This window comes from Scyliorhinus torazame, chromosome 12 (genome assembly GCF_047496885.1).
Source record: "Scyliorhinus torazame isolate Kashiwa2021f chromosome 12, sScyTor2.1, whole genome shotgun sequence".
In the NCBI taxonomy this organism is placed as follows: Eukaryota; Metazoa; Chordata; class Chondrichthyes; order Carcharhiniformes; family Scyliorhinidae; genus Scyliorhinus; species Scyliorhinus torazame.
The window spans coordinates 150,631,513-150,644,559 of NC_092718.1; the positions used below are offsets into that span (position 1 = coordinate 150,631,513).

Consider the following 13,047-nt stretch of genomic DNA (forward strand, 5'->3'; position numbering starts at 1 on the left):
AAAATCTTATCTATTTATTCCAGTCTGATGTCAACCACATCAATCTTCACTCTTGTTTCTTCTATAAATATCTTTGCCATTAAAAAAAAAATCGCACAAGTACTTGTAAAATTTGTGTCATATATTTGTATTTGATAGTTATTTATAAAATCAATTTCTGAAATGAAAGCTGCCTTGTGACAGGAAGGTGATGAGGTCAGAACCTTGGTGGGGGAGGTGGGGTGGGGATTTTGTTTTATATTCTAGCATGGGATCTGAGTTCTGCAGGCAAGGCCAACATTTTTTCTCATCCCTAATTGCCTTCCGCTGTTCCTATTTTCTTGACCCGCTGCAGTCCATGCAGTGTAGACCATAAGAAATAGAAACAGGAGTAGGCCATTCAGCCCTACGAGCCTGTGCTGCCATTTGATAAGACTGTGGATGATCTAACGCTCACTAAGTCCACTTTCCTGCCTTCTCTACATAACCATTAATTCCTCCACTGATTAAAAACCTATCGATCTCAGCCTTGAAAATATCAAAGGACTTGGCCTCCACAGCTCCCTGGGGTAAAAGATCCCAAAGATTCACGACTCTTTGAGAGAAGTAATTCTTCCTCAAATTGGTCTTAACTCAGCAACTCCTTATTCTGCAAATATGCCCTCTGGTTCTACACTCTCCCATGAGTGGAAACACGCTCCCAATATTTACCCTGTCTAACCCCCTAAAAATCTTTGATGTTTTAACCATATCACCTCTCATTCTTCTGTACTCCAAGGAGTACAGACCAAACCTGTTTAAACTTTCCTCACATGGCAATTCCTCCATGCCTGGTAAACTTAGTAAACCTCCTCTGTACTGCCTCCAATGATATATCTTTCCTTGAATATGGAGCCCAAAACTGTGCACAGTATTCTAAATGTGGCCTCACTAGTACCTTGTACAGATGCAGCAACACGTCTTTACTTTTATACTACAGCCCCCTAGAAATAAAAGCCAGCATTCCATTTGCCTTCTCCATTAATTTCTGTACCTGTATGCTAGGTTTCTTGAAGAAGGACTCCCAAGTCCCTCCAGCTTTTTGCAGTCTCTCTCCATTTAAATAATAATCCGTCTTCTCATTCTTTTTTTCCAAAATGAGCAATCTCACATTTTTTCAAATTGAATTCCATTTGCCAAATTTCTGCACATTTACCTGTCAATATTTGTTTGTAAGCTATTTTTATCTTCCTTACAACCTGCATTCCCTCCCACCTTTGTAGCATCTGCAGATTTGGCAGTTCCTTCCTCCAAATTATTAATATATATTGTGAAGAGCTGTAGTCCCAGTACTGATCCCTGTGGCATTCCACTGGTTACTTCCCTCCAACCTGAAAAAGATCCCACCTTATCGCTACTCTCTGCATCCTGCCAGTTAGCCAATCCTCTATCCACGCCAGAATATTACCTCCAACCCCATGAGTTCCTATCTTGTGCAGTAGCCTTTTGTGTGATCCCCTCAGTGACCTTGGCATCTTTACTAATGCAGGGCTCACGTAACTGGACCCAGTATTCTAACTAGTCTTAGCTAATGATTTTGTGTAGCTTTATCTCTGCTCCAGTGCTCTCTGCTTTTTATTTATAAAACCTAAAGCCCTGATTTTAATGCAACACCACCCAATCCTACTCTCCATGGACTCGAACTTGCTCCATCATAATTTTGTTTGAAATTGAAACTGTAGATTCACTGTATTTTTTATCAACTTGTTCTCTCACTTCTTATGTGATAACAGTAGCCACACTTCAAAAGCTCTTCATGGCTGTATGAATTCCTGTGCTCATGAGAGGTGCTGTATAAATGCAACTGTTTTTCTTTTTAAAAGATTTGTGTCTGAGCCCGAGGTCTCCTTTAACGTTTTCCCAATTACCCATTTCCTTATTTGTCCTCCCAAATGATGACACCTTCCTATGTTAAATTTCATCTGACATTGATCTTCCAAACATCTGGTTTGTCCATGCTGTTCGGGAGATCCCCCAATGTCTCCAGTTGTGAAGCCAACTGATTGTGGAAACTTTTATTCACTGCATAGCCTGCCCTGCTAGCAGAGATATCCAACACCTTGCGACTCTTGTTCACGTGTTACTTTGATGTTGCGTTCTGCAATAAGAACCATGTTCTGTATTTGAATAAGTACTGATATCCTGCCTCAGCTATCATTGTTTCTGGCTCTGTTCCTTCTCATTAGCATTATCGAATGACCTTCAGTACATTTATTTTAAGTTTCTCTGTTTTTTTCCCCCTCCTTTCCCAAAGAAACTAGCTTACAAAATATGGTTCCACATGTGCTAACTTCTGCCCTGTAGTCAATAAAATGACCTTTCTTCATGTCGAAGCTTGCACAGTGAATGTCAGCAAGCTATTTGATGTGGGCAAATTTCAGCCAAGCCCATCCCTTCTTCTTTCCGCCGTGAATGTAGGCAGACAGATGGACACATCCCAACAGAAGGTAATAAGCAATGATTGAGAGTGGGAACACTATTTGAGTTCTCCCACTTCTCTGATATAGGTTCCTGAAGTAAATGTTTGAACTGAAAGCTCATACGACTCCGGGATTGAATCTGTAACCCTCCTGTTTCAGTGATAATCAGTCCCACACTAACCAGCACATTGCTAAACTGATTTTCAGAGAGCTCCTGTGAGTTCTTAATAATGGGTAAAATTAAATAAATGTGCAGAGCTTCAAATCATACCTGAATATGGGGCAAAGATGAATAAATGGGTTTGACGTACAAATCAGGCACCAGGGGCGAAATTCTCCGTTATCGGCGGAAGTCCGCCGATCGGCGCAAAAAAACGTCGCAAATCCGACTTGCGTCACGTCGGAAAAATGGGTCGAAAGTCTCCGGCCTGAAATGGGCTAGCAGCGACGTAACGGGATCCGCGCTTGCGCACGTGGTTCACGCCGTGCAGCGTCATACGCGCTGCACGGCGTGACGGCTCATAAGGCCGCGCAGCTCCCCCCCACCCGACCGGAACACCCGACCGCAACACCCGACTGGATGGCTGGCCGCCGCTCAGCCCCGAGGTTCGAGTCACGGGATATGGAGGCGCTCCTGGACGCAGTGGAGCAGAGGAGGGACGCCCCGTATCCCGGGCACGGCCACAGAGTTGCCCCACGCCACAGCCGGCGTCTGTGGAGGGAAGTGGCAGAGGCCGTCACCGCTGCGGCCCTGACACCACGGACAGGCACCCAGTGCCACAAGAAGGTGAACGACCTCGTCAGAGCAGCCAGAGTGAGCCTCCCCATATCCCCCCTCCCCCATATCCCCCCTCCCCCATATCCCCCCTCCCCCATATCCCCCCTCCCCATATCCCCCCTCCCCCATATCCCCCCTCCCCATATCCCCCCTCCCCATATCCCCCATATCCCCCCTCCCCCATATCCCCCCTCCCCCATATCCCCCTCCCCCATATCCCCCCTCCCCATATCCCCCCTCCCCCATATCCCCCTCCCCCATATCCCCCTCCCCATATCCCCCCTCCCCCATATCCCCCCTACCCCATATCCCCCCCTCCCCATATTCCCCCTTCCCCCATATCCACCCCTCCCCATATCCCCCTCCCCATATCCCCCTCCCCCATATCCCCCTTCCCCCATATCCCCCCTCCCCCATATCCCCACCCCCATATCCCCCATAATCCCCCCTCCCCATATCCCCCATATCTCCCCTCCCCCATATACGCCCTCCCCCATATCCCCCTCCCCCATAGACCCCCTCCCCCATAGACCCCCTCCCCCATATCCCCCCTCCCCCATATCCCCCCTCCCACATATCCCCCCTCCCCCATATCCCCCATAATTCCCCCTCCCCCATAATCCCCCCTCCCCCATATCCCCCTCCCCCATATCCCCCCTCCCCCATATCCCCCCTCCCCCATATCCCCCCTCCCCATATCCCCCCTCCCCCATATCCTCCCTCCCCCATATCCCCCCTCCCCCATATCCCCCCCTCCCCCATATCCCCAAGTGAATCCAGCCCTAACCTTAACCTCTGCAATGCACGCGCAACCGATGGCGTGCATTCATATACCTGCCTAACAGTGTTGCCTTTTACCCCTAACACCACCCCCCCCCCCACAGGATAAGCGCGCACACAACAATAGGAAACATGTGAGGACTGGAGGAGGCCCCGCTGATGAGAGGCCACTGACCGTACACGAGGAAAGGGCCCTGGAACTGGCTGGTGGACATGACGACCGGGAGGTTGCTGATGCAGAGGTCGGGGGCGTAGTAGCAAGTGAGCCACCGACAGCCCGTCCCCATATCCCCCCTCCCCTATATCCCCCTCCCCCATATCACCTGAGCACTGCCTGATGTCTAACCATGCATGCTTCATTGTGTATCGCAGGACCAAACGTCCAGGCACCCATCCCCGCAGATGCACACCGCCCACAGGATGCCCCTCGGAGACCACGGGAGACGGAGGGACACGAACCCTCCAGCATGCGACGCCCGCAGGATGCCCCTCGGAGGCCACGGGAGATGGAGAGACCCGGACCCTCCAGCATGCGACGCCCGCAGGATGCCCCTCGCACAACACGGGAGACGGAGAGACCCGCACCCTCCAGCATGTGACGCCCGCAGGATGCCCCTCGCACACCACGGGAGACGGAGAGACCCGCACCCTCCAGCATGTGACGCCCGCAGGATGCCCCTCGGAGGCCACGGGAGACGGAGAGACCTGGAGCAACAGGGAGACGACACCACCGTCACGTGCGGGAGCGACCACCCAGCGACGAGGGGGGCAGCCACAGGCCCCCGTCACATCCGAGCCAGGACACCACTACCCAGGACACCACTACCCAGGACACCACTACCCAGGACACCATTACCCAGGACACCACTACCCAGGACACCACTACCCGGGACACCACTACCCGGGACAGCACTGCCCAGGACACCCCTACCCGGGACAGCACTACCCAGGAAGACGAAATACCGGACAGTGACTCAGAGTGGATGGGTGGAGACGAACCCCCACCCCAAAGTGCCATGGACTCAGAGTGGGACGAAGAGCACGACACAACGCCACTGCTGTCACCAACACCCTCCACCATCGCAGAAACACTCACCTCGGTTGGGCACTTTAGTGATGAGGCGTCTGGTACACTCACTGGTGCGCACAACACAGCCGTCCCGGTACAGCAGGTGGAGGTAGGAGCAGCAGAGGGGCCGGGCGGTCGGAGGGCAGCCCAGCCCAAGTGAACATCTGCCGCCCAGATGGATCCCGGGTTCCTGGAGTTACCACAACTACACATAGATCCGATGCAACCACCGACCCGGAGACGAGCAAAGAGGGTGACGGGCGGCTTGCGGCGGCTGCAGTCGCAGGTGGAGGAGTCCACCCGCGTCCAGGAGCTGGGAGTGGTGCCGGTCATGCGTGCCACCCAAGCTGACACCGCACGGGTGGCGTCCGCGGTGGAGGCAATGGGTGCGACGGTGTCAGACATGGGGAACGGTTTGCGAGGCCTGGGGCTTTTCGTGCAGGCGGCGTCTGTGGCCCAGGAAATGGCTGCCCTCTCACAGGAGGCCATGAGCCAGTGCCAGCGCCAGATGGCAGAGGCGCTCAACGCCATAGCCCAGTCTCTGCAGGCCATGGCCCAGTCTCAGCAGGCCATGGCCCAGTCTCTGCAGGCCATCGCTGAGGGCATCGGCGCCAGTGGCCATGTGCGAGCCGGCGTCGCACTGTCACAGACAGGGTTTGCCAACGCCCTGGGCTCCATGGCTGCAAACCTGCAGACCCCTGTCGATACCAGCACGGGCCTCCAGGACTGGCAGCGCCAGATGTCGGGGGGGCGTCGGATGGCCAGTCCGTTCGCATCCCCCACCCATGTAGAGGCCTGGGGGCCATCGGGCACCCCGAGGGAGGAGGAGGTGGTGTGGTCCGTCCCGGCTCCCCCTGTAGGGGAGGTCCCGGTACACCGCGACACCTCGGACTCCCCCCCTTCCGTCCCAGGTGCATCGGGTGGGCAACGGGCAGGACAGGCTGGCAGCTCGCCATCCCAGTCGCCCGGGCCGCAGCCTGGCACATCTAGGCCAGGACGCCCCAGGAAACGGCCGCCAAAGGGATCCAGTGTCAGAGGGCAGGAATCACAGGAGTCCACCTCCAGTTCTGCTGTACCGCCTGGGGAACCACGTAGACGTAGTCAAAGGGCCCGTAAGGCCAAACAATTAGACACTGAGTAAATTGGCACGGGTGCAGGGCACAGATGAGTTTTAGGGGCTAGGGCACATGCATGAACTCCTTTGGTTATTAAAGTCAATGTTACACCTACAGAAGCTGCCTTTGTGCTCTGTCCAAAGCGTGCGGGGGTGTCATGTACGTTGAGCGCAAGTGTGTGTGTGAGGGGTGGTCTTACCTCAGCCCCAGGTGAGTCTGCCCCCTTCCCCCTGGGCCGCCATCAACATCCCCCGGGCAGAGGACGGGACCGTGCGCTGCAGTGTCACAGCCGCATGCAGGGATGGTCCGGGTGGATGGTGGTACTGTGGCCATGGGTCAGACATAGTCCAACGATGTGGAGCCAGGAGCTCACCGCAGGGCGGGTTGTCATCACCCTCCATGGCCTGCAATAGACACGCGTCCACCCGCAACTGTGTGAGCCCGGCCCGTTGTGCCGCAGGTGGATCGGCAATGGGGGGGGTGGTGTGCATGCGGGTGGGGTGGGTGGGGTTGGGGAGGGGGGTGAGGGTGCTGGGTGGGTGGATGGGTGGGGGGTGTGGGTGGTCGGTTGTTGCCATGGTGTGCGGTCTGTGGCCATACTACCCGATTCCCACGCCCATCTAGTCAGTGAAGCGGGCGGCTAGCAGTCTGTCCCGTGCCCGCTGGGCCAGCCGGTAACGGTGGACAGCCACCCACCTGTGTCTACCCCGTCTGCCCTGACCATTACCCCCATCCCCCTCATCTGGGGAGGACTGCGCCTCTTCCTGCTGCTCCTCCAGTCCGCCCTCCTCTGCCTGCGGCACATCGCCCCTCTGCTGGGCTATGTTGTGCAGGACGCAGCACACCACAATGATGCGGCCGACCCTATCTGACCGATACTGGAGGGCACCCCCAGAGAGGTCCAGGCACCTGAAACGCATCTTCAGCACGCCAAAGCACCTCTCTATCACTCCCCTTGTCGCTACATGGGCATCATTGTAGCGGTTCTCCGCCTCATTGCATGGCCTCCGTATAGGCATCATCAGCCACGATCGCAATGGGTAGCCCCTGTCGCCCAGCAACCAGCCCCTCAGCCGGGGATGGTGTCCCTCGTACATGCCGGGGATGGATGACCGCGACAACACGTATGAGTCGTGTACACTGCCTGGGTAACGGGCGCAGACGTGCAGGATCATCATGCGGTGGTCGCAGACCACCTGTACGTTCATCGAATAGGTCCCCTTCCTATTGGTGAACACGGCCCTGTTATCTGCAGGTGGCCGCACGGCGACGTGCATCCCATCGATCGCGCCCTGGACCATGGGGAACCCGGCCACGGCAGAGAAGCCCACGGCCCGGGCATCTTGGCTGGCCCGGTCCACGGGGAAGCGGATGTAGCGGTGCGCCATGGCATAAAGGGCACCTGTCACTGCCCGGATGCACCGGTGCACCGATGTCTGCGATATGCCGGACAGGTCCCCACTCGGTGCCTGGAATGACCCCGTTGCATAAAAGTTCAGGGCCACCGTAACCTTGACGGACACGGGGAGAGTGTGTCCCCCGCCAGTGCCACGCGGTGACAGGTGTGCCAACAGGTGGCAGATGTGTGCCACGGTTTCCCGCCTCATCCGGAGTCTCCTCCTGCATTCCCGGTCCGTGAGGTCCTGGTATGACTGCCGGGGCCGGTACACACGGGGCGCCCTCGGGTTCCTCCGTTGCCGTGGGGCCGCGACGTCCTCCTCCCCCTCCTCGTCTTGTCGGTCAGGTGTCCCTCCAGCCTGGGCGGCTGCCGCCTGTCCCTCTGCGGCAGCCTGCGCCACCTCTCTGGCACGCTCCTCCTCCTCCTCCTCATCCAGGGCAACATAGACATGAGCGGCTGCCGCCACGGCGGCCAACATCGCTGGATGATCGGAAAACACGGCGGCCTGATGGGGGGGAGGGGAACGATGACATGTCATCATTGCCCATATCCCCTCCTCCCCCCAGCCAGGTGGCATGGACCGCATGGGTCCAACTGTTGGAGGCTGGCACCTGGCCAGGTGGACCAACTCACTTGCCCTCGCATCCCCCTCCTCGGCATGGACCCCCCCCCAACCTCCACCCCGGCACGGACCCCCCACAACCTCCACCCCGGCACGGACCCCCCCCAACCTCCACCCCGGCACGGACCCCCCCCCCAAACTCCGCCCCGGCACGGACCCCCCCCAACCTCAGGTACACCCACAGTTGGGGAGGGAGTTTCAGCATTTTTACCCAGCAGTGATGAAGGTATGGTGCTATAGAAGCAAATCAGGATTTTGTGTGACTTTTGGAGGGGAAATTGGAAGTAATGGTATTCCCAGGCGTCCCATGCCTATTAGGTGGGGGTGGGAGGTGCTGTCAAAGAAGCCACAGTGTGTTGCTGCAGTGTAATTTGTACATGGAGCACTGGAGCCACGATGTGCCGTTGGTGGAGGGAGTGAACGTTTAAGGAGGTAAATGGCCTACTGATCCCCAAGTCTTGTCTCTATTCACCTTTGATCTTGATAAGTAAGGTGTGGCCCAATGGGACTCCACATCTGGCAGGTGGAAGTCCTACACTTGGATACTGTATTTTGGTGATGTGATTTGGAAGCTCTCATACTATGTGTCAGATCACTGACCCACCAGAAACCATCATTTTATTTCAAATCTAATTTTGGCCGCATGATTTAAAAAAAAATTCATTTTACATCATCAGTTGATTATTTTTCTTTCTTGGGTTTATTTTTCACAAAGCTTATTGATTGATCAAAATTATCATAAATTGTACCACATTATAAAAATAGTGGAATTCACAATGGTGAAAAGATAAAGGGCGGGATTTAAATGTCGGAGATAATGTTAAAGGCAGGGAAAGCTTCAATTGAAATATATCAACAGGGAGAGCAAGGGTACAGATGGGAACCGAGGCATGAATCTGGGGGAGAAGGAATTGTGAGAGATCATAGAATTATAGGGAATCATAGAATTTACAATGCAGAAGGAGGCCATTCGGCCCATTGAATCTGCACCGGCCCTTGGAAAGAGCGCCCTACCGAAGCCCATACCTTCACCCTATACCCACACCTCCACCCTATCTCCGTAACCCCATCTAACCTTTTTTGGTCACTAAGGGCAATATATCAGGGCCAATCCACCTAACCTGCACATCTTTTGACTGTGGGAGGAAACCGGAGCACCCGGAGGAAACCCACGCAGACACGAGGAGAACGTGCAGACTCCGCACAGGCAGTGACCCAAGTCGGGAATCGAAACTGGGACCCTCGAGCTGTGAAGCAACCGTGCTTACCACTGTGCTACCGTGCTGCCCAGATGATGAGAAAGTGGGTAGTATCTCAGATCAGTCAAAAAACCAACTGCATGAATTGTGTTGAAATAATGTAGATGAATCTGAAAGAGACTCAGAAGTCTTAAACCGTCTAATTGTAATGCAGAATGCAGGCCAGAGGAAGTCCTGATCAAGGGCTGTGTTCAGACCACACCTTGAGCATTGACTCCGTTCAGAGTAGCCAAAAGGAGAAGAGCAAGGGGCTAGTGTCGGAATACTGAATAATGCAGAAAGACGGAACAATAACTCGGTGGCCTTCACTTGATAAGAGACATCTGCAAAGTGATCTTTTAGAATTGTGCAAAGTAGTTAAGGGCATACATTAAAAATAAAGCAAATAATTGGGGTCACACGTTCCAATGAGTAAAGAAAATTGCAGCATTTATATCCAACGTATTCTTGACAGAAGTATTAATAAATGGAATCAGCTTCCAAGTAAAGAAGTAGAGGTGAGAAATGTGGAATCATTTGAAAAACATTTGGATGCTGCAAGGGGAGAGGAGTCTTCCCTAATGAATTAATTAAGATAGGCTGAAGGGCCTTCCTTCTCTGTAATTATCTTATGACCTGGCACTGAGGGGAAAGGTTTGTTACCTGGGTATCTTTACAACTTTATTTAGGAAACACTCACTGTAGGAACGAGGAAATAGTCAAAAGACTGACAATTTGTGTCTGTTTAACACAGTAATGAAGACTAGGACTATTAATGTGTGTCTCTTTTCAACTTCTTGTACAGGAATGAATCAAGTGGAGCTGTGGTGGGGCATTCTCTCCATTCTTCCACTTGGGATCCTTGTAATGTTCTGTACCCGGTGTAGACTATCTGGGAATCGCAGTAAGTAGCCATTTTCTTGTCTCCAAATGAAGTATTTGTGCAAGTGAGAAAATCTGTAAAGCCCAGGCAATGAAAGGTTTTGTTTGCTTTCTGAATGTGCTTTTCTGTACTTTTCTCCAATTGTTTGCTGTCTGCACAGACACCAGTTTGTTGGGATAGGTCCCAGCCAGGCATCAGTCATCGAGGTCTAGGCCAACCCGGCCACACTGTATTGAGGAGGAGCTCAGATGATAAACTGGGCTTTGCTTTTCCTTCATTGCGTCGGAGTTCCTGCTCTCTTTCGAGGACCATATGTATGGGCCGCATGGTACAGTAGTTAGCACTGCTACCTCACAACATCAGGGAGCCAGGTTCGATTCTGGGTTAGTGTCCGTGTGGAGTTTGCATGTTCTCCCCCTGTCTGCGGGGTGCTCCGGTTCCCTCCCACAGCCGAAAGATGTGCAGATTAGGTGGATTAGCCATGTTAAATTGCCCCTAAGTGTCGAACGGTTATGTGGGGTTACGGGGATAGGGCGGGTGGGGGTTTGGGTGCTCTTTGGAGGGTCGGTGCAGACTCAATTGGCCTCCTCTGCATTGTAGGGATTCTATGATTCTACCAAACTGCATCCTGCCATTTTGTAATCCTCTGCTTTGCCTTTTTGGTACCGTCTTCATACTCGGTATTATAAAGTATTAAACGTTGATAGTACTTGTGGAGCTGAAACCATTTGGCATCACTTTCTGCTTTTAAAAAAAATTTTGAGTACCCAATTATTTTTTTTCCAATTAAGGGACAATTTAGCGTGGCCAATCCACCTAACCTGCACATCTTTGGGTTGTTGGGGGTGAAACCCACGCAGACACAGGGAGAATGTGCAAACTCCACACCGACAGTGACCCAGAGCCGGGATTCGAACCCAGGTCCTCAGCGCCACAGGCAGCAGTGCTAACCACTGCGCCACGTGCTGCTCAACACTTTTTGCTTTTTGTTTGTTCATTATCAAGTTAAAATTGTTCGAGGTGGATCTAACATTCTAAGTACTAAACAGCCATTGCAATTTTTGTGAACACACATGAAATATTATAAAAATAATAACATTCATTGGTAACACAGAATATAAAGTTGAATCTGAGAAATGCAGAAGGAGTCGCAGAGTTCCCAACTTAGAACAGCTCTAGAAAACATCTTATAATTTTCTGTTTCGAGGCATGTTGTTCCCCTTTAATACATGTTGGAAAAGTCGGCCGTTTTTATATAAATCTAGTGAATGATTATTCTGCGTTAAGATTCTGCTGTCCTCTTCAAATCCCACGTTTTGGAGGTAAAGATCATAAATGTCACGAAATTAAGAGGTGGGTGGTCTAAAAACAATGCATTTGGAAAGTGAAATAAAACCGACTCTGTTCCAATCAGTTTAGTTGTTTTATGAAAACTTAATCGAGTTTAGTCAACAGCAAAATACAATATTGCAATCATACATGTTCTGAGAATCAGTCTATTTCAGTAAGCTTCTGCAGACAATGAGTTCGGATTTGCTTTCGGGTGTTGAGTGTTGTTTGAAATGTATGACACTGTGAAACTCAGCCTTGGCACCTCTGTGAAAGTTGACGCGAAACTTGAGCACGTTGGTGGGGAGGGTTTGGCAGGGGTGTGTTAATCAGAGGTATGCCAGGAACCAACAGTGTATTAACCCCAGGAAGACCGCACAGTTAATTGTTGCTTCATTTACAAAATTAGTGCAAAATATGAACGCTAAATGTTTCTCCCCCCCCCTCCGCACCTCCTTTCAGCACTTGCCATTAATGGAGATGTCTCCTACATGTTTGCGGCTTGCCTATATCCTGTTGTGTAGTACGAAAGAATGGCCTACATTCCTATAGTGCCTTTTATGACCTTAATGTCTTAAAGCACTTTGCAGCCAATGAATGAAGTGTCTTTTTTAAAGTGTAGACGTTGCTGTAATGTGGGGCACACAGCAGCCAATTTGTGGACAGAAAGCTCTCACATACAGCTTTATGATAATAACCAATTAATCTGCCTTCAGTGACTTGGATAGTGCTTGACTGAATGTCAGCCTGCAGTTTCAGCTTGAGGGAAGGGGGGGGGGGCATCGGCATAGTGATAATGTCACTGGATGAGTAGACCAGAGGCCAAGGTAATTGCTCTGGGGACAGGGATTCAAATCTCAACACACCAGCTGGTGGAATTTAAGTTCAAAAATGTAAGTTAAAAACATCTGGAATTGAAAGCTAGCCTCAATGACAGCAACCATTCATTGTCATTGATTCTTGTCATAAGTTCATAAGATATAGGATCAGAATTAGGCCATTTGGCCCATCGAGTCTGCTCCGCCATTCAATCATGGGTGATCTTATCCTGACCTTAACTCCACCGTCCTGCCGATTCTCCATAACCCTTCAACCCATTACCAATTAAAAATCTGTCTAACTCCTCCTTAAATTTACTCACTGTCCCTGCATCCATCGCAGTGAGGGGTAGCAAATTCCACAGATTCACAACCCTTTGGGAGAAGTAGTTTCCCCCCATCTCTGTTTTAAATTTGCTGCTTCTTACCCTAAGATGATGACCTCTCATTCTAGCATGCCTTTATCTATACCCTTTATCATGTATACTTCAATTTGATCTCCCCGCATTCTTCTAAACTCTAGAGAGCATAGGCCGAAACTGTTCAATCTCTCTTCATACGACAAACCCCTCATTTTT

General features: G+C 51.8%; 1 protein-coding gene across 1 annotated transcript in view; it reads left to right on the forward strand.

Moving 5' to 3' along the window:
- LOC140386658 (linker for activation of T-cells family member 2-like) overlaps positions 1-13,047 on the forward strand; it is a 142,134-nt gene that overhangs the window by 22,894 nt on the left and 106,193 nt on the right. The window contains exon 2 of the mRNA XM_072469185.1: positions 10,245-10,343. Coding sequence (XP_072325286.1) covers positions 10,247-10,343 — 97 coding nt within the window. The 5' untranslated portion in view covers positions 10,245-10,246. The remainder of the gene's footprint in view (positions 1-10,244; positions 10,344-13,047) is intronic.